The 22,295-nt window shown below is 45.2% G+C and overlaps 1 protein-coding gene across 7 annotated transcripts in view; it reads right to left on the bottom strand.

The window, feature by feature from the left end:
- The window catches only part of NUMB (NUMB endocytic adaptor protein), an 86,535-nt gene that overhangs the window by 6,500 nt on the left and 57,740 nt on the right, over positions 1–22,295 (bottom strand). For 6 of the 7 annotated variants that reach the window (XM_060175508.1, XM_060175513.1, XM_060175512.1 and 3 more), the window contains 5 exons: positions 13,424–13,498; positions 10,957–11,097; positions 8,272–8,476; positions 5,939–6,232; positions 2,001–2,150 (listed from right to left, as the gene is read on the bottom strand). In XM_060175508.1, coding sequence (XP_060031491.1) covers positions 2,001–2,150; positions 5,939–6,232; positions 8,272–8,476; positions 10,957–11,097; positions 13,424–13,498 — 865 coding nt within the window. The remainder of the gene's footprint in view (positions 1–2,000; positions 2,151–5,938; positions 6,233–8,271; positions 8,477–10,956; positions 11,098–13,423; positions 13,499–22,295) is intronic. The other variant, XM_016187543.2, reaches the window with a different exon arrangement.

Raw genomic sequence — 22,295 nt, 5'->3', positions numbered from 1 at the left:
CTAGGGTGAGGCCCACTTTCCTGCATGCCTCTCTCAATTCACATCAAATTATTGCATCCACCAATCACAACCTAATCAACGCAACGAGTGCCACCCCAGCACGCTTCACTTCAGACTGTGTCCAGAGACTTCACGTGTGGAATGACAACCCTTTAGCTTCATTACTTGGGTCAGACCTTTCCTTTCATAGGATTCTCTAATTCCATTCCAGGTGGTTCACTTCCTAACAAAATCCCAAAACCTAGATATAGACCAGGTCCTCTGAGATAGAGCCTATGTTCACACGTGTCCATAAACCAGGGCAAAATATATACCTGAAAGCAGAAGTACACAATAGTCTGCAGTGAGTACCCCCCAACACTTCATCTGCACTATTCCAGCCTTTAGGTCCATAATCGTTCAACAATTTGTTTGGCTTTGTACGTTAACTCTCTTTTCAGCAACCAGGTTCCAGATGCCAACAAGATGCCGACCAGACTTCCCTGGACAGACAACCTCACCAATGTGTCCTGGAGCTCCACTTCCCCAGAGATCCACCCTACTAGGGAAAGAGAGAGGCAGGCTGGGAGTATGGATCGACCTGTCAACGCCCATGTTCAGCGGGGAAGCAATTACAGAAGCCAGACCTTCCACCTTCTGCATCCCACAATGACCCTGGGTCCATGCTCCCAGAGGGATAGAGAATGGGAAAGCTATCAGGGGAGGGGATGGGATATGGAGATTGGGTGGTGGGAATTGTGTAGAGTTGTACCCCTCCTATCCTATGGTTTTGTCAATGTCTCCTTTTTTAAATAAATAAATAGATTCCTCCACTAGAAGCAAAGCTTCCTAGAAAGAAACAGCCACGACAGGAGCTCAAATCTTTCAACATCTGAAATTTAAACCACACAGACCATTTGCTGAATGATTTGCAGAAACCCACCGGCTCTGTAGCTCTATGATTTCTACTAACTCTTCAATGCCAGGAAGCAAAGATTTCAGACACTTGTTATAAAAGAGGGAAACCGAGAGTCAGAAGAAGCCCATTTCCCTTTGTGAGCCTCTTGTGCTCGGGCTTCTCAGCCTTGGCTTGCACTGCTGATACTGTGGGCTGGACAGTTCCTTACTGTTAAGGGCAGGAGTCTTGTGCGTTGAAGAACACTTAGTAGCATCCTAGGTCTTGATCTGGATGCCACTAACACTCCCCACGCCACTTCAAATCATGAAACTAAACACATCTCCAGACGATGACCATCAAATCACACCGAGGTGAAAAGTCACCTGACATGAAGATGGTTCCAGCATGTGCTGGGGAAAAAGCTCAGTCTGAGAGAGCCCTGCCTTGTACGCCTGAGACCCAAGTTCAATCCCCAGCACTGGCTTTGTGAGAGCTGAGCAGTGCTCAGTTCATCTCCCCCCCCCCCCCCCGTCCCACCATCATTCTCTCTCATAAGCCTTTTAATAACAACACAGCCATACTGAGGAAAGCATAATGCTAGAAGCAACTCTGGTCACTTGCTTGTGCCACTAGCCTGGACACTGCCTTGTCAGTCAAGGGGCCAGTGAAGCCGCCAGCTGGGCCTGCAGCAGCTCCTACCTGGAAGCTGGAGAAACAGCTCACACGGAAGGTGCACCTGCTCCCCTGTGCAGTGGAGGGAGTTTCAGTGCTGTGGTGCCCGCCTCTATCTGAAAATAAGTCAGCTCACAGCAGTGAGACCCCAGTGATGAGGGCGGGGGGAGCTATGATGGCGACAGAAGAGAGAGAGGGGAAGAAACCCCTGACAGAATGGGGTGAAAGCTGGTAAGTACAGGCAAAGTGCCAAATGCAGACTCAAGAATTAGGAAGGGGCACGAAACACACAGACATTAAGAGGGGTATTAATGAGTCAGACATTATCAACAGACATACAGTGGGTCTGACCAGCTTTCGGGAAGCTCAGGATGCCAGCTTACAGTCAGTGAGCACGCCAGTGCGTACTGGCTTCAAAGAGAATAGCTGAGCAGGCTGGGAGGACACTAACCTTGGAAGGCAGGAGACTGTGGAGCAACCGTCGTTACTGGTTTGGTCATCGGGGCAGATGAGAAGGGATCCTCAGAGGGGGTGCTGAAGGCGTTGGTGATCTGTGAGCACAGGGAGCTGATGCTCTCTGCTTCCCCTTCTACTTCTGGCACTGCGAAACACACAGAAAATGGATCACGGTGAACTCCCCAAAGCACAACAAGCAAACCAACCAATGGATTAAGCCTGGGATCTGGCCATGAAGCATGATCAGTGCTCTCTCAATAAAGTTTCTCATTACTGTGTTAGATCTGTTATGACTGATTCAGTAAATTGTGTTTAATAATAATCTAAGTAGAAAATACAAAAAAAAAATAATAGAAGAAGACGGCTCCTGAATGAACAGCCGAAATGAAGCTGCGTGAGACACAAGGTGACACTTCACACTGCATCCCTGAGGCCGAGGAGACGTCTCGATGAGCTAGCTGACAGGCAAGGCGACAAAAACAAATTCAAACTGCATCAAAGCAAAGGCCTCCGGGGAAGGTGGGGGGCAGGTGGGCACAGATGAACTGTGGGGTCCTGGTGCATAACCAAATTGTGCCCATGTGCCAGTAACTGCACTGTAAACCATTAACCCCTCAAGTAAAAAGGGGGGATAGTGAGACAGAGATAAAGGAGAGATGAGAGGGGAAATAAACATGAAAAAGGGGCCGGGTGGTGGCGCACCTGGTTGAGCACACGGATTACAATGCGCAAGGACCCGGGTTCGAGCCCCCGGTCCCCACCTACAGGGGGAGAGCTTTGTGAGTGGCAAAGTAGTGTTGCAGGTCTCTCTCTGCCTCTCTCCCTATCACCCTTTTGATTTCTGGCTGTCTCTATCCAGCAAAAAAAGAAAATAAAAATAAAAGAAAAAAAGGTTTTTAAAAAAACATGAAGAAAAACAATTTCTCTGGCTTTCAGATGGGAAGACAGAAAGGGCCTAGCTGCCTCACTGCCAATCTCCAGAGGGCTCTGTCTCCTTTCTTGTGTGATCCTGCTGAGAGCTTGGTATTCTCTTTCCGGGCCAGGATCATTAGATCTTTCTAGATCTGTGTAACTCTTCTGTAACCTAATAGTTACCAAGACTGGAGTCTGAGTTAAATTCTCAAGCCATTTAACAGCTTCTCCAAAAATGGGTTAAAGCCAGGGGCATGAATGTAAGCTTGGTTCACTTCTCAGTAATAAGTCATGAGGACATCATCACTCATTTTATCCAAAGCTCCAAGAATATGAGCTAATATATATATGCATGTATGTATGTATGTATGTATGCATGTATGCATGTATATATATATATATATATATTATATATATGTATAAACTGAGGTGCAGGACTTTAGAGGCTTTGTTATTTTTTTTAAATTATCTTTACTTATTGGACAGAGATAGCCAGAGATCATGAAGCTCTCCCCCTGCAGGTGGGGACCAGGGGCTCGAACCTGGGTTCTTTGGCACTGAGTGCTTAACTAGGTATGCCACTGCCTGGCCCGGAGGCTTTGTTCCTAATACAGACTGAAGGATGCTTCTGTGTCACCGAGGAAGCTAATCAGAGACAGGGGAATTGAGAGGGGAGGGTAGAGAAGAGACAGTAAGACACCTGCAGCCTGCTTCACTTGTGCAGCTTTCCCTCTGCAGGTGGGGACCAGGGGCTTGAACCTGGGTCCTTCTGCACAGTAATGTGTGTGCTTAACAAGGCGCACCACCGCCTGGCCCCGAGAATAATAGTTTTTATTGCTCTTCTGTTCCAGAGAGAGTCTGAGAGTGAGACACTTGAAGCCTCCAGAGTTTTAGTTGTTTTTTTTTTTATCTTTTTTTTAAAATTTATTCCCTTTTGTTGCCCTTGTTGTTTTATTGTTGTAGTTGTTGTCGATCTCGTTGTTGTTGGATAGGACAGAGAGAAATGGAGAGAGGAGGGGAAGACAAAGAAGGGGAGAGAAAGATAGACACCTGCAGTCCTGTTTCACCGCTTGTGAAGCGATTCCCGTGCAGGTGGGGAGCCGGGGGCACAAACCGGGATCCTTACACTGGTCCTTGTGCTTAGCGCCACCTGCGCTTAACCCGCTGTGCTACCGCCCGACTCCCAGAGTTTTAGTTTTTTTTTTTAAATATTTATTTTATTTATTTATTCCCTTTGTTGTCCTTGTTGTTTTATTGTTGTAGTTATTATTGTTGTTGTCATTGTTGGATAGGACAGAGAGAAATGGAGAGAGGAGGGGAAGACAGAGAGGAGGAGAGAAAGATAGACACCTGCAGACCTGCTTCACCGCTTGTGAAGCGACTCCCCTGCAGGTGGGGAGCCAGGGTTCGAACCAGGATCCTTATGCCTATTCCTTGCGCTTTACGCCATGTGCGTTTAGCCAGCTGAGCTACCACCCGACTCCCCAAACTGAGATTCTTACGCGGGTCCTTGTGCTTTGCCACGTGCGCTTAACCCACTGCGCTACCGCCCAACTCCCTTTTTTTAAATATCTATTTATTTATTTATTTCCTTTTGTTACCCTTGTTTTATTGTTGTTACTAATGTCATCGTTGTTGGATAGGACAGAGAGAAATGGAGAGAGGAGGAGAAGACAGAGAGGGGGAGAGAAAGACAGACACCTGCAGACCTGCTTCACCGCCTGTGAAGCGACTCCCCTGCAGGTGGGGAGCCGGGGGCTCGAACCGGGATCCTTATGCCGGTCCTTGCGCTTTGCGCCACCTGCGCTTAACCCGCTGTGCTACCGCCCGACTCCCCAGAGTTTTAGTTTTTATAGGACAGCTGTGCAGACCCTCAGCAGTCATTTAGCTCAAACACTTTACATTCCACCACCACCAGGGGGAGCACCCTATTGAGACAGTTTCTCCTTATTCTGCCGTAGCGATGGCTTGAACTGTCTGAGAGAGCAGGGCCTAAGAAAAGCACTGACCACACCTGCCGCCTCGCGCTCCAGACCTCAGGACAAGGACAGAGCTGCACAGAGCTGTGTGGCAGCTCTGAGGTCGTGAACGTGCCAGCAGGTCTTAGGTCTACAGGAGGCCCGTGTGCAGTTTCCTCCCTGTGGAGCCGGCCAGGCACAGGGACGACGAACACTTCTCTGTCTGTGTCTTCCGGGATTTCTGACAGTAACGCTGTTTGGTTAGATGTGAGCCTAACGCCTTTTAAATTCATTCCTAGCTGGGTCCCAGGCAGGAGAATAGGAAGGGAGACTTGAGAGCCTTGATGTTTGGAAGCTGGCTGGCTAAGAGGTCGTGCACGTCCACAGATAAACCACAAACCCTGTAGACAAGCCGCAGAATCCCCATCATGACTATTTGTTGGGGTAATTCTTTTTATTTTTATTCGTGTCTCCCTCCATGGACCAGAGTTTTCTCCCAGCAGAAAAATGGCACAAGATGAAGCAGTCAGCCGGGCTCAGAGACGGAGGGTTTGCTCCACGGGCCGAGGCGTTGCTGCTCCGTGCATGGGACCCTGTACCCTCCTCCAGGGCTCTGTGCCTGCTCAGTTCCACCACCTGTGTTATTCCCCCTCCCCCCTCCCCCTTCAAGATTGAGGGTGAGAACAGAAAGGAAAGACATGGGGTCGGGTGGTGGCGCACCTGGTTGAGCTACGTTACAGTGCTCAAGGACCCAGGTTCAAGCCCGGTCCCCACCTGCAGGGGAAAGCTTCACAAGTGGTGGAGCAGGGCTGCAGGTGTCTGACTCTCCCTCATCACCTCCTTCCCTCTCAATTTCTGACTGTATCTACCCAGTAAATAAGCAGAGATAATTAAAAAATACAGGAGAAGACGGAGTGAAGGGGAGACACCGGGTACTGATCCGCCGCCTGTGAAGCCTCCTCTCTGCATGGTGCCTGCATGTGGGGGGGGGGTCGGGGCTCGGGCCCGGGTCCTCCTATGTGGTGAAGTGTGAGCTATTTCCCGGCCCCCATTACCCCCTTACCTGCATTTTTTATGGGGAAATCAGTCTTCCTTTGCATTGTGGAAGGCAACTCATTGATGCGTAAGGAGAGTTGGCGTTTGAAGGGTGACATCTTCTGGCTAAGAGCAGGAAATCCCCGGAAAGAGCCTTGGCGAGCAAGCTGTTCTATGGGTGCGTGTCGGCGTGGGATGGCATGAGGGTTGTTCGTCTCCAGAGAGGCCGCGGCATCCAGAGTGGGCGACGTGGGGGAAGATGGGGAGGGCACAGTGTTGCCAGGGGTCACTGATGAACCAACGGCTGTCTTATCTGTTTCACCTCAAGAAAACCAATAAAGATGACCTTAGCAATCATTTCTCTTAAAATTATTTGAACTGGAACAGCTGAGGGACTCAAAAGTCCCCTCAAGTCCCCTGACCCATCTCTTCCCTAACACTGATTAGAAGCAGTTCCCAGAGCGCTTCTTTCTCAGACAAGTAGACGGTTGAATAACCTAGTCCATGCTACACAGTGCATCTACGAGGACACGAATGCTCAATCTCTGAGTCTCATGCAGCGATTCGTAACTTAAGACTTGGAAAAAAAAAGCTTGCTCAAGTACCCAGGCCTTCCTAGTCTGAGTTCCTTTAGTCTGCTTATTTAAGCGTGGCATCGTCGGTCAAATAAACCCGAGTTTAAGGAGGGTTCAGGTGGTGGGGCATGCCTGGCTGAGCGTACATGTTACAGTGCGCAAGGACTCAGGTTCAAGCCACTGGTCCCCACTTGCGGGGGGAAGCTTTACAAGTAGTGAAACAGTGATGTAGGAGTCTCTCTCTCCCAGAGCACTGCTCAGCTCTGGCTTATGGTGGTGCAGGGGGTTGAACACCACTGTCCTCACAGTCCCATGTAGATGCTGAAACTCGACTAGTTTGGCAGCTGTTCTGTGATATCTGGTGTTAGTTAAAGGATATTTCAGTCTGAAAGCCACTGAAGCAGACCAAATAGCAATACTTTTAACGTATTAAAGACCAAATACTTTTAAAGTAGAAGCAGCAAGGTGCTTTTAATTCTGAGTGCAGCACCTGAGACCACTCGGCCATCCTGACTTCCTAAGGTACTTTTAATTCTTGGTAACATGGCATAAATGCTGTTAAGATGGGCAGAGTCGTGGTTGACAGTAGATGTGCAGAGGCCCGGGTTCAAGCCCCAGTCCTCACCTCCCATCTTATTTCCCCCACCTCTCTTGACTTCTGTCTCTATTCAATAAATAAAACAAATACAGTCAAAGACAAAAACGTGATCATCAATACATTTCAAATAAAGTATGTATATGTTGTTTTTAGCTTAATTAGAGATGTTTAAGTCAGCTCTAGACTGCTAAAGATGCCTCCTAAAATCACGAACCCGTCTTTGAAGAGGCACTGGGGGAGTGTCCCGTCAAAGTCAAAGACTGGGGCAGGAGAGTGGGTTTTCAGGCCCACCGTAAGGGGCTGGGGCTGAGGACACAGATCTTCAGTGGTGAGAACAGTATTAAAATATACTATTAACTTATTTTCAAAAGAAAGAGAGGCATTGGGGGTGGGGGAGATAGGATAATGGTTATGCAAAGTGCCAAGGTTCAATCCCCCACACCATAAGCCGGAGCTAAGCAGTGCTGCAGTGCTCTGAAACAAAAAAAAAGGAGCATTACAAAGATATGCAAAAGGATACAGTAAACCATCAGCAAAATATCAGTCATATCTATTTTAACTGAACCGCTGAATTCTAAAATGTTCCTTGTTGGACTTCATCCTAGGCATGCAAAGCATTGCCCAAGTCCTACTGCTCAGTTCGGAAGCACATCTAAGACCAGCCCAACACAACAGACTATATACTGAGTAACTTCACTGCTTGTGCAGACGTTTCTGCTATGTTGTCCAGTGTACCTGAAAAAACTCACATTAGGCAAAATCACAAGTGAAAATCAACAAGGCTATGGGGCAATCAAGTTAGGTGCTAGTTTTTCAAGATCTATTTATTTGCTTTTCTGCTGGGTGCTCCAGACACCGCAATACAGCTTCCTTTGCACGCCGCTCTCAACCCCAGGTCCTCAAGCCTACAAGAACCTATCACAGAAATTGCCGCACCTGGGGTACAGACCTTCCAATTTTCATGTTAGTATCTTTGAAGCTTCTTCAACTGGACTCCTAGCTTCCTCGACAGCTTAATGTAATGGGGAAAGTATATACTTATGAACCAAACGTTCAGATCTCCAGTTTAAGGGCTTCATATACGGCCAGGGGTCCGCCCTGTGGGAGTTTGGCCCCGAGAGCTCCAAATTACTACCTGTGGGGAAAGTTACCTTCAACAAACACACACTGTCTGCTACAAGACGGTACCTTTCTTGGCATCTTGCATTTGCTTCATGATCTCCTCTCTTTCTGCTTGCTCGGTGGCTGTGGTGACGCGGAACGACCCTTCTCTTGTAAAAGTGGTTCGACTGGCATCAAAAGTAGCTGTCACTCCACATTCTTTCTCTCGCTTCTGCTTGCGTTCCAAACAGGCTGCAAAAGCACAGCCTACTGCATGGCTTAGTCTTTCACCCTGGAACATAACAGAGGTTTAAAACATTTTTTTTTTTAAGATTTTACTCACTAATGAAAAAGACAGGAGAGAGAGAGAGAGAGAGAGAAAGAACCAGACATCTCTCTGGTACATATGCTGCTGCCAGGGATCAAACTTAGGACCTCATGCTTGAAAGTCCAGTGTTTTATCCACTGCACCACCTCCCAGACCCCAGTTTAAAATACTTTTACAATCAGTTATGGTGCCAATAATTACACACTGGCTTAGAATACAAATAAGCCATTTTTAAAAAACTGCTATCAGGGTTATCACTGGGGCTCTGGTTCCTGTACAATTAATCTACTACTTCTGGTGGTCATTTAGTTTTCTTTCCTTTTTTGGTAGAGATTGGGAAAGGAGTTGGGGGGTGGAGAGAGAGAGAGAGAGAGCACTGCTTTGCTGCTTATGAAGTTTCCCCTATGCAAGTAGGAACCTGGGGTCTGAATCTGGGTCATTCTGCATGGTAATGTGTACACTCCCCTACTGTGCCACTGGGCCCTTGTTTTTGGAAGAAAGAGGAAGAGATAGGGGGAGGGGGGAGAGAGAAAGGGGGAAGGGCAGGCTTTAATCTGGGCTGCACACTCGGAGTCCATGCACTGGCCTGGGTTCCAACACAATGTCTGCCTCAGCAGTGCCCAAGCAGCTGTGTGGAGCAGAGATGCCGGGGAAGCGCTACATGCCAGCCACCTCTCGGGGCAGCAGACAGGCCTACATTCCACCCGGCCTTGGATTCTGTGTTTTGTTTTGAGGAGGCTTAATGGCTGGCACTGGACTGTCTGACACACAGACACAACCTCTCGTCTTCCCTTGACAGGAGTCTAGGAGACACTTGCTCCCCCAGCCTTGGGTCTCCTCCCCATCAGACGCCAGGACCCCAATGTCCCTCCACCCCACTCCTTTCTCGCTTTCCCCATAGTCCTTTGCAATACACCATACCCAGAAAGCTTCACCTTCTGTTCTCCTGTACTGTTCCTTTCTGGGCTCTTTGTATTTTAAACCCTTCTCTAATTGGGAAATAAAAGTCAGAGTTGATATAATAGCTATTGGCATCACTAACAGTGAGGTATCTGAGAACAGGGAACCCTTAGTGATCTTTTCAAGATCATACCATGCATGTATCTGATCCTATTGACACACCTGGCTTTGAGTAAGTGATTTCACTGCATTTTATGTATCAATATTTGATAAGATTACACATGGCAGCTTAGAGATGGACAGACTTACTCTTTTATAAATCCTCATAAATTGCCACTAACTTCTTAAATGACAAAAAGCTACACAGTGAAGCAAGAACAGATGGAGAAGGTGCCAAAAGCATCTCCAATCGCCTTTACATCTAAACTGAGCTCTACTAGAAGAGGTCCAATTCTCTTTCAGGCTAAACCCTGCTAAGAGTTTGCTGATTGGTAGTCTTCATAAAGTTATACTGTTTGGACTCAATAATTTAGGAATCATACACTCGATGCTATACATTAAAAAACTCCCAATGTTCTTTTTTAAAATTAATTATTTTTAAATTTTATTTATTTTCCCTTTTGTTGCCCTTGTTGTCTTTTTTTATTGTTGTTGTAGTTATTATTGTTGTTGTTATTGATGTGGTTGTTATTGGATAGGACAGAGAGAAATGGAGAGAGGAGGGGAAGACAGAGGGGGGAGAGAAAGATAGACACCTGCAGACCTGCTTCACCGCCTATGAAGCGACTCCCCTGCAGGTGGGGAGCTGGGGGCTGGAACCTGGATCCTTACACCGGTCCTTGCGCTTTGTGCCACCTGTGCTTAACCCACTGCGCTACCGCCCGACTCCCCCTTTTAATTTATTTTTATTTTTATTTTTATTTTTTTTCCTCCAGGGTTATTGCTGGGCTCGGTGCCTGCACCATGAATCCACCGCTCCTGGAGGCCATTCCCCCCCCCCTTGTTGCCCCTGTTGTTGTAGCCTCGTTGTGGTTATTATTATTACCATTGTTGATGTTGTTCGTTGTTGGATAGGACAGAGAGAAATGGAGAGAGGAGGGGAAGACAGAGAGGGGAGAGAAAGATAGACACCTGCAGACCTGCTTCACCGCCTGTGAAGCGACTCCCCTGAAGGTGGGGAGCGGGGGGCTCTAACCGGGATCCCCACGCCGGTCCTTGCGCTTTGCACCACGTGCGCTTAACCCGCTGCGCCACCGCTCTTGGGGGCCATATTTTTCACCTTTTGTTGAATAGGATGAGAAATTAAGAGAAGAGGGGAAGATAGGAAGAGAGAAAAAGAGACACCAGAAGACCTCCACCGCTTGTGAAGTGACCCCCTGCAGGTGGGGAGCCGGGGGCTTGAACCAAGGATCCTTGTGCTGGTCCTCACACTTGACACTACGTGCACTTAACTGGGTGCACCACCGCCCGGCCCCCAGAGGAAACTGCCTGGCCGAGTGAACCTAGAAGCAGTTCAGCCGGGGCTCGTCGTGCTGGGGACTCACCGTGTCCTTCACGGCCATGAAGCAATGGCAGATCCAGCGCCGAGTGGTGCCGTCACGACATATGTAGGAGAAGGCTCTATCAAAGTTCCTGTCTGGGGCACAGAAAGACACCTTTTCTATTGTCTGGTCAACTATGAGGTCCTAGAAAAAGGGAAGCACAAAGATTGCAGAACTTAGGAAGGTATGCAGCTTTCTCAGAAGAAACACAGGATGCTCGTTTCACAATCCAAAATGCCCATTTACTGCAGGGAGGCGAGGACAGCTAGTTCTGAGGTCACCGGTGTGAATACTGAAACTATGACTGAGGGGGAGACAAGAAGTACTGTACCCTGATGCCTCCCCTACCTCATAAGCCAGCGCCTAAAGAACACAAGCTTTTTGATTCTAATTTTATCACGGTAGAATCTATATTCAGTGAAGGAATCTATTATAATCAATTTAAAGATAGTTCACATTTAAAAACAGTTCCTGGGGCTGGGTGGTGGCACGCCTGGTTAAGTGCACATACTGACTTGTGCAAGGACCCAGGTTTGAGCCCCCACTCCCCACCTACGGGGGGGAAGCTTCACAAGTGGTGAAGTAGGTCTGCAGATGTCTATCTTTCTCTATCTCCCCCTCCTCTCTCGATTTCTTTCTATCCTATCCAACTAAAAAAAAGTAAAGAATGACTACCAGGAATGGTGGGTTTATAGTGCTGGCACCAGGTCCCAGTGATAACCCTGGTGGCACTAAAAAATAATAATAAGTAGTTGTCTGTATTCATACAAAGAGTTTTCTCTTTCTTAGGTTTTCCTAAGAAGAGCACAGTCCCTTAACACACTAGTGAACCCGTATGGGGAAAATCATATATAAATATAAGAAATTCAGAAAGACTTTCCTTTTGAGTATGACTTTTTCCTGTTTCTCACCTTGTTGGGTGTAATGGTTACACAAAATACTTTTTAAAACCTTCAGGTTCTGGGACCAGGTGGTGGTGTGTTGAGTGCCATATTACAGTACACAAGGGCCCAAGGTTCAAAGCCCTGGGGGAGGCTTCATGAGTGGTGAAGCTGCAGGTCCTCTCTCTCTCTCTCTCTCTCTCTCTCTCTCTCTCTCTCTCTCTCTCTACCTCTTCTTTCCCTCCTTCCCTCTCAGCTTCTGTCAAAAACAAACAAATAAAACCTTCATGTTCTGAGGCTCTCCTGTACGACATACCAGTGCCCTAGAATGTCTAGGTGGCCGAGTGGGGCTGAGTGCTCGAGCATACACTCAAACAGAAGGGCTTTCCCACAGCAGCAGTGTGCACATCACTGCTGTTTCATAAGCTTCTAGTTATTTTAACCCTGAATTCTCTTGGCTCACTATGACTTTATTTTGGATGACTACTGGCTTCTTAAGCAGAGAGACTCAGTCTTCTGGACTGTCATTTTTCTTATTTATATGTAGGAATTCTTTACAGATTATACCATACACACCACACAATTTCCTTTCTACTCTTGATGGATCCAAGGATGATAAGCTACCAATTCCTCTCCTTTAATGCAGAAAGAATGTCACTAACACCAGTGCTGTAGATAGCCAGCAGGGGGCAAGGTTACAAGCCGTGGTAGAGATCAACTAGAAAGCTTCCATGTGTGACACTGATTCAAACATCAATGAAACACCAGTTCCAAGGCTGAACTACAATCACTTCTGTTTTCAATAGTAGTGTGCACTCAGGAACCACACTTTGCTTGCACTTAACAGTCAGATGGAAGGTCAAAAGAAACTAAATTGTATCGAAAATGCCCATTATTACTTGTACTGTCTCCTGCTCTTAGCGACATTTATAGTTTTCTTAAAATGGTCTTGGTTAAAATTTATCCACAATTTATGTCTTCCTAGAAAATTCTAGTGATTAAATAAAAGTACTTCTTGTGCTCTCCAAGGGCAGAGTCTGTCTCTGTTCTTATTTGGACAACAAAATCATTTTCTCTCAAATGCAAAATGAAACTCATGACTTGAAGTGCTGCGTAGGTCCCAAGTAAATTTAGCCAAATGAGACACTTACTAGTCCTTATGATTTCTCTTAAGTTGGCTTTTCAGTTAAACAGCAGATACTCAGCTCAAATATCACTATCTAAATAACATATTTTTTTTTATTAAGGAGAAATTTCAGATGAATGCTGTCATTTTTATACCAAACTTCAAGCATTGACTTTGATTATGTAAGAACAACAACAAAGCTAGTTCTTACAGTAAATACAAATGCTTAGTATGCTAAACATACTGTGTCATGTGGAACAAAATGCTAATAGAATTCTATTTTTCATAAAGTAAATGAGTTAACTAAGCTTGCTTCCTGAACATTAACTAGTATTCAGAAAACCATACTTTGGACGAAGTCAAAGGATACAGAATGACACTAAAAACTAGGAGATTACATATGACCATTAGGAACAGAAAGCATATGAGCAGAAACTAATATTTAAGCTTATAAAAAGTTTACCTTGGTTTTTTCATCCACAACTCTGAGTCCATCTGCTGATACCCACAGGACTGCCTTAACAGCTTTCTTTCCAGTCTTTTAAGAGAAGCCGAAAAGGGAAGGGAAGGGAAGAGAAGGGGGAGACATACACATACATATATTAAAATAAGTCACTTTCCATAAGAAACACTGACTTTTGCCTTCCTAAAGTCACAAGTACAGATCGAGTCCAAGTTCAGGAGGGGTGGCAAAGCCAGATACTCAAACCAAACTGCAGAAACATCCAGGACATAAAAAAAACAAGCCAAGGCCATTACTTTAGGAACACAATGCAAAACAATACAAGTAAGTAAAGGGGTAGGGACAGATGGAGTTAAAAACCAATATACCACATTCTGGAAAGGGGAGAAAATTCACAGCTAGATTCTTCATCCATAAGTAAAAAAAAAAAAAATCAACCAAGGAAACCAAGTCAGGTAAGTATCAAGTACATAAGGAGTTACACCACAAGTAGCTTCTAAGTGTGTTCAGAGAAGAAAGTCACATTAAGTCTAAATTGAGATGATCATTGTACTGATTCAGCCCAATGAGTAGGGTAGGATACTTGGTCATCTGAATATCTCATGTTAACGACTCAAAAAGTCTTCATTATTATAATAACAATCTTTAAAAACCATGATTCCTTCATTTAGAATCAACACAGAGCTGGCTTAACTCTTGACATTAAATGCATGGAGACATTATAGGAACACAGAAGAACTGGAAGCTTGAGAAAGTTATCTTTACCATGACATTGCTTTAATTGGCCAAGAAAGGGCCTTGTGGTGAGACTAAGTGGGAACATGATGTATGGTTCTTCCATAACAGCATGAAAAATGGGAAAGTGAGAGTTTGTAATAGAAACTTAACTGCTTCCTTTCCTTTAAATGTTCCAAGAGTACAAACGAAACCGAGCTGAGAATAGTCACAAGGATATTCAAACAGAAGGCAATGCACATACAACCAAGTGCGCACAGAACAGAGCCCAAGGTCCCGAGCAAAGGTCCCAGTTCGAGCCCCCGGCTCTACACCTGTGTGTGTGTGTGTGTGTGTGTGTGTGTGTTGTGTGTGTGTGTGTGGGGTGCGGTCACTTCACAAGCAGTGAAGCAGGTCTGCAAGTGTCTTTCTCTCTCCCTCTCCATCTTCCCCTCCTCTCTCCATTTCTCTGTCCTATCCCAAAAAAAATTTTGAAAAAATGGCTGCAGGAGCAGTGAATTTGTAGTGCAGGCTCCAAGCCCCACTACAGCCACAGAGACAAAGAAGAAAGAAAGAAAGAAAAAGAAATATTTACTAGTTATTACAAAATAAAACACAACAGCAGCACCAAAATAAAAGACTCTGGGGTGGGTGGGGGCGGGGAGAATACAGATCCAAGAAGGATGACAGAGGACCTAGTGGGGGTTGTATTGTTATATGGAAAACTGGGAAATGTTAAGCATGTACAAACTATTGTATTTACTGTTGAATGTAAAACATTAATTCCCCAATAAAGAAATTAAAAAAAAAACACCCAGCAGTCCAGCACGGCACTCTACTGGGTGAGAAGCGGCTCCTCACTGCGGCTTTGGTTTCCGTTTTCCTAATGCTCAGTGATGAAGTTTTCAGATGCCTGTTGACGATTTGTGTCTTTTTGCAAACCTGCTCACTCAATTATTTTTTTCATTTAAATTATATTACTTGTCTTTAAACTGTTAATTGCAAAATCCATTTATATATACCAAAAAAATCCTTATCTGATAGGAAAAAAAAAGTCTACCACTGTGTGTGTGGAGGAATGACCTTATTTAGAGAAGTGTGTGATTCACTCTGGGTTTATCATAGCTACCTCACATCTGATGAGAGATAGTGGAGGTCAGATAGGAGAAATATTTAAGGAGTTTATAGTTCACTGAAAAGTGATACTCAAATGAAAATACAAACAAGCAAAACATACCAGCAAGTACTACACTAGAACTAAAAAATCATTAATATCGGAAAGGAAGCACGCTCAAATATATTTGTGGAATCAGTTATTCAAAGGCGAAGATAGGTGGCCTGAGGGGTGGTGCAGTGGGAAAAAAGTGTGAGACTGTTTGATCCCAAAATCACATATAGCAAAGTGATATTCTGGCTCTCCCTACCCCCTCCACAAAATGTAAGGTGAGGAGAAGAAAAACAGGTGCTGTGCTAATTTTTCTAGATAGCCCAAGGGTGGGTAAAGGGTGGATAGATGATAGAACAGAGAGACATAAATGCAAGTCAGAGAGAGGACAGAGGACTGCAGGTTCAGACAAACTGAGATGTCTGGAATATGCAGGCAGACACACCTACCAGGCAGAAATGAGCCGTGTGGGCTTGGTGGCCCACAGAAGTCTATGATGGGATTTTAGACTTGGAGACAACCACCATGGAAGTATTAAGAAGGTCAAGGACAGGGAGACACTATCAATGATACAGTAATTGGGAGATAATGGAGCTAAGTCCTTCAGATATAAGAAACATAATATCCAGAGAGACAGAGAGAACTAGGGAGAAACTAAAATTAAGGGAGAAAGGTTTCAAGAAGTACTGGGTGGTTCAAAACATCAAATGTGGCAAGTTAAATAAGGAAAGATGCGAAAAGTATCCACTGGATTTCCTAATAGAAGTAATAGAAGACATGGCAAAGTTGTGATGTCTAATTACTATTATTTTTTGAGCAGAGCACTGTTCATCTCCGGCTTATGGTGGTGCAGGGGTTGATCCTGGGGGATCTAAGTCTCAGGTATGAAGGTCTGATTTGTAACCACTATGCTATTTCCCTAGCTCCGTGATATTTACTTTTATGTGACAAAATAGCTAGATACAGTGGTCCGGCTGACTGTTCAAACACTAGTTTAGATGATGCTGCGAAGGCATTTTGTGAACAGAATATTTACAATCAACTGACAACAGGCAGAAGACAACACCCTTGACGTGTGCATAGCTCTCAGCTGCTAAGAAAACCTCAGCTCCCTGGAGGTTCCCTAGAGTAGCACTTCCAACTCGTTTATGAAAAATTCTGCCTGAATCTCCAGGCTTCTAGCTTGTCCTACATAGTTCAGGCTTGTCAACCCCTACAATCACATGAACCAATTCTTAAATAACAGTTTCTATACACATATACAAATGTATCTAGAAAGGTGTGCAGATTTCTATGTCTGATCTGTGTATCTGTCTGCTACCTACCTATCTAAACAGATGGTGGGCTGGTTCTCTGGAGAACCCCGATTAGTAGAAAAGTAGACCAAGGATGGCTTGAGAAGGAAATAAAAGGTGAGAAAAACACCAGTATTAAATACTCCTTTAGAAAGCATTTCTACAAAAACAAGGAGAGACAGTGGAGGATCAAGCTAAGTCTCTGGTGACTGTGCTAACTAGCACCACACATCAGAAACAGTGGACTTTGGTGGAAGACAAATGAGTCTTACGACTATTCAAAAACTAAGCAAGTTATGTTGTTTTCTGAGTTTCCATTTTTCACCTGGAAAGGCTGTGGAGGGTGCCCCACACTTACGGACGTCTAACTTCTGACAAGGGGATCCAAAATATTAACTGGAGGAAGGAGAGTCTCTTTAACAAATAGATCCAAAAGTGAAGAATGAAACTGAACCACTACATTCTACCACACACAAAAATCAAGGACTTGGATATTAGACCAGAAACAATCAAATACTTAGAGGAAAAAACTGGCAGAACTCTTTCCCATCTAAGTTTTATAGGTCTCCTCAGTGACATGAGTGTAATCACAGAGAATACAAAAACAAAAATAAACCAAAGGGACTACATCAAATTGAAACACTTCTGCACAGCAAAATGAACCCTTACCCAAACAGACTCCTTACAAAATGGGAGATCTTTACATGCTATATAGCAGACTAAAATATATAAAGAGCTCACCAAACTCAGTAACAGCAGCAAAAACAAACAAACAAAAAATAACCCCATCCAAAAGTGAGGAAAGCATATACACAGAATATTCACAAAGAGACTCAGGACTGAGCTCCAAAGTCCCAAATTCAATCCCTGCACCACTATAAGCCAGAGCTGAGCAGTGCTTTGAATGGAGATATGTACTTTTTTTTCCCCTCCATCAAAGCATCAAAGAAGAGATCCAAAAAGCCAAAACTGGGAAGCAAACCAGGTGTCCAACAACAGATGAGTGACTGAGAAAGTTGTGGTCTATACACACAGTGGAATACTCAATTATTAAGAATGATGAATTCACCTCCACCTAATCTTGGAGCTTGAAGGAATCATGTTAAGTGAGAGAAAGCAGAAAAAGAAGGATGAATATGGGATGATCTCACTCATGGACAGAAGCTGAGAAACTAGAACAATGTTGGACTGAGTTTGGTGCACTGCACCCAAAGGACTGTGGGTGGGAGGAGGCTCTAGGTCCTGGGCCTGGCGCTAGAGGAGGACCTAGAGTGGGGGTGAAATGCTTTGTAGAAAATCGAGAAATTTTACACATGTATCAACAACTGTATATACTGTAACCATTAATCCCTCCCAATTAAAAAATGTGTAGGGTGGTCCAAGAGGTGGTAAAGTGTTGGGCTCTGAAACGATATGCTGAACTCCATCCCCATCATCAAATGTGCCAAGGTAATGCTCTGGTCCCGCCACCCCATAAATAAATCAGTCTTAAAAAATTCCGGTTCGAGCCCCCGGCTCCTCACCTGCAGGCGGTGAAGCAGGTCTGCAGGTGTCTGTCTTTCTCTCTCCCCGTCTTCCCCCTCCTCTCTCCATTTCTCTCTGTCCTATCCAACAACAGCAATAACAATAACAATGGCAACAAAATGGAAAAAATGGCCTCCAGGAACAGTGGACTCATCATGCAGGTACCAAGCCCCAGTGATAACCTTGGAGGCAAAAAAGAAAAAAAAAGAAAGAAAAAAAAATTACCAGAGTATTCATAGTGCCTAGTAGGTAAAAAAGGTAATAAATAGTTGGTAGCCATTTATTATTTTACTATTTAGTAAAGTTTAAACTTCCCCTAACAGGAAGCCTTCCTGAGATTAACACATACTTCCAACAACAGGCTTATATGGGGCTTGGGAATGGGGGAAGGGGGAGAGTCAGAGGCCTAAGAGAAAGTAATTCAGGCCTTCTAGGAGGTGTGTGGGATGGGACTGAAATGTAAATTTAGACAGGAAGCTGTGTCTTCCTTGAAATGGGAAAGTGGGGGAGGCTGAGTAGAAATAAAAACAGGTTTGTGATGGAGGGAGTCGTGAGGAAGTTCACTCCAGAGAAGCACAGATCTCCCTGTGAAGGAGAAGAGACTGCCTGGTTCACTTGCTGGGGAGAGGAAGGCAGGGCAGACAGCACAGTGACTCAACACAAGCTCGAAGCAGGCCCTTGTCTGGCTTTGAATTCAGGCTCTACCACTCCCTAGTGAGACCGCGAGCAAATGGCTGAATTTCTCTGAATTCTTGGTTCCCACACAAAAAGACAGTAATAGTCACACGTACGTCATGGGAATATTGATAGCAACATGACTGACAGAACATCACGCAAAAGGTTTAGAACGAGGGTGATTAAATGAGAGGGAGTCCAGGAGGTGGTGCAGTGAGTAAGTGTTGGGCCCTGGGGTAGAAGATCCTGACTGAGCCTCACCCAGCATGTCATGGGCGGAGTGACTGGCTCTGCGGTCTTCTCTCACCCTTTTTCTCTCAACTTTTTTTAAAAAGAAAATGAAGGCTGGGAGAGAGAGCATAGGATTATGCAAAAAGTCTTCAGGCTTGAGGCATCACAAGGTCCCAGGCTTAGTCCCTCGCGCCACCACAAACCAGAATGGAGCAGTGCTCTGGTAAAAAAAAAAGGGGGGGGGGATATGAAAACTTGGAAATGGGGTGTTTCGGGCAAACTGGGACAAAAATTCCCTCTACCAAGAACTGTCCGTGTTTAACCAACGCTTCTGCAGCAGTCGGTATGTTGCTAGAAGGTAAGCTCTTTGAAGGTAAGGTTCTCCCCACTTACACTGTTCACTATTTTATCTTCAGGGTTTAAGAAAAATGCCTGGCCAAGATCAGAGATTGAAGAAATTATTTGTTGAAGGAATAAATGTGTTAAATATCTGCTGTGGGGATTAAGAGACAGCTGATCTGTGAGACAGAAGACTGCCGAATGGCCCTGCCAGTCCTGCATGAGATTTCAATCTGCAGTTGTAGTGATCTGCTCATTATATAACCGTAGTCTATAGTGACCAGTATCTAAGACAACAGAGATGGCTACAAGGTTGGGCAGGACGAATGTGGTAAAAATAAAAAGGCATTTTAGAACCTGGCTGTTCTCGACTCAGCCTCCTTACCGTCTACAGGGAAGTAAGATATTTCTTGGCCCAATCATAGTTATACAAATCTCTCTGCCTTTTGAGGTACCTCTAATTTTTTTTTTTTCCTCCAGGGCTATTGCTGGGCTCGGTGCCTGCACCATGAATCCACCGCTCCTGGAGGCCATTTTTCCCCCTTTTTTGTTCCCCTAGTTGTTTCAGCCTCATTGCGGTTATTATTGCCATTGTTGACGTTGCTTTGTTGTTGGATAGGACAGAGAGAAATGGAGAGAGGAGGGAAATACAGAGAAGGGGAGAGAAAGATAGACACCTGCAGACCTGCTTCACCGCCTGTGAATCGACTCCCCTGCAGGTGGGGAGCCGGGGGCTCGAACCGGGATCCTTATGCCTGTCCCTGCGCTTTGCGCCATGTGCGCTTAACCCACTGCGCCACCGCCCGACTCCCGAGGTACCTCTAATTTTTATGGTGCTGTACTAATGTATCAGCGAGACACTGTGTTTTGTCCTGTTTCATGACCTCTGACTACTACATAGAAGAAGAAAACAGGAAATCCTTGTGTTGGTCCACACAGTGAGATGCAGGTTCTCAAACATCACAGTGACTTGCCAATTTGCTACAGTCAAATACTGAGATGTTAGTAACCAAAGATGACTATAGCTGAAATTAAGTACCAACTCCTTCTCACAAAATCTATGTAGCAATGCTTCTGTACTACTTGTGAGCTCTAGTCTTTCATTCTGATAACAGATTCCTGGTCATTTATTAGAAAGTGAGAAAATGAGTTTATTCTATCCTGATGTGCTCTACAACTCACTACTTAAATCATTATCCTAGGAGAAAAGGTCAAAGTTAGCAAACTAAAGAACTAAAAGATAGCACAGAGGTAAGTATGGAATGTAGCTATCTTTATCCTAGTGACATAAATACCCTTTGAAACAAACTGCTGTAACACTGCAGAAACCAAATGTGGTAATGGGAGTGTAACATTGAGAGTTACTTCATCAGGGCTGGGGTGAGAGTTCAACTGTAGAGTGAAGGAAGTGGAGGTGGAGAAGAAAGACCTCCAATACCAGCAGTGCCCCTGGAACAAGTCGGTAATATTCTTAGGCTGACAGAGCCTTACAACTGCCTTCATCTAACATTCTGGTCATATGAGGAGCCCTGACTTCCAGTCGGGATAGTAAGCCGTTCCTGTGAAGGACCAGTTATCAGGTATTTAATGCCACACAGGCTCTACTGCAACTGCTCAGCTCTGCCACTGTGGCACAGGAGCAGGTACAGGAAATATGCAAACAAATGGGCATCGCTTTATTATTACTATTTTAACCACAGCACTGCTCAGCTCTGGCTTATGGTGCTGCAGGGGACTGAACCTGGGACTTGGGAGGTTCAGGCAGGAGAGTCTCTTTGCATAAGCATTATGCTACCTACCCCTGCCCGGTATGGCTTTGTTCCAACAAAAAATTCACAAAAGTGAATAATAATTTGTGTTTATTTTATTTTATTTGGGGCATAATGTGTGTTTATTTTTTAAATCATCTTTATTGGATAGAGACAGACATTGAGAGGAGGGGAGGGAGAGAGGGGGAGGGAGGGAAAGAGAGAGAGAGAGAGAGAGAGAGCTGTAGCACTGCACCACTTACAAAGCTTCCTCCTGCAAGTGGGGATTGGGGGCTTGAACCTGGGTCCTTGCGCATTGTAACGTTCGGTCAACTAGGTGCACCACCACCTGGACCCCATCATTTGATGATCTGATATGATCCATAGAGAGTGATCACTGATACATCGTTTTTGCAAAACAATTCACTATTTTGAAATAGTCAAGGGGGTTGGGCGGTGGCGCGCTGGGTTAAGCTCACGTGGCATGAAGCGCAAGGACCCGTGCAAGGATCCTGATATGATCCCCCAGCTCCCCACCTGCAGGGAGGTCGCCTCACAAGGGGTGAAGCAGGTCTTCAGGTGCCTATCTTTCTCCCTCCCCTCTCAATTTTCTCTGTCCTATCCAATATATCGGAAAAATATGGCCTCCAGGAGCAGTGGATTCATAGTGCAGGCACCAAACCTCAGCAATAACTCTGGAGGGGGAAAAAAAAAGTCAACTTCTTTGGTATTAAGCCCCCAAATTCTTCTCTTCCTTAAAAATGTGTTTATAGCTTATCTATTTTCTTATTTATTTATTTATTCCCTTTTGTTGCCTTTGTTGCTTTATTGTCGTTATTGGATAGGACAGAGAGAAATGGAGAGAGGAGGGGAAGACAGAGGGGGAGAGAAAGACAGACACCTGCAGACCTGCTTCACCGCCTGTGAAGCGACTCCCCTGCAGGTGGGGAGCCGGGGGCTTGAACCGGGATCCTTGCCGGTCCTTGCGCTTTGCACCACGTGCGCTTAACCTACTGCGCTATGCCGGACTACCAGCTGATCTATTTTCTACTTCAACTCAGATCTAGATCTGAAGTGTTGTTTGATTCTAAAGTTCTGATTATCAAGGTCTCAATGAGACGTGCAATTAATCAACATAATATTTGTAAGCAAGGCAATTCCGCTGGGCATACGCCAGGTAA

Source organism: Erinaceus europaeus, chromosome 16 (genome assembly GCF_950295315.1).
Source record: "Erinaceus europaeus chromosome 16, mEriEur2.1, whole genome shotgun sequence".
Lineage (NCBI taxonomy): Eukaryota > Metazoa > Chordata > Mammalia > Eulipotyphla > Erinaceidae > Erinaceus > Erinaceus europaeus.
The sequence above is the reverse complement of the archived record's forward strand: the minus strand, read 5'-3'. Positions and strand labels throughout refer to the sequence as shown.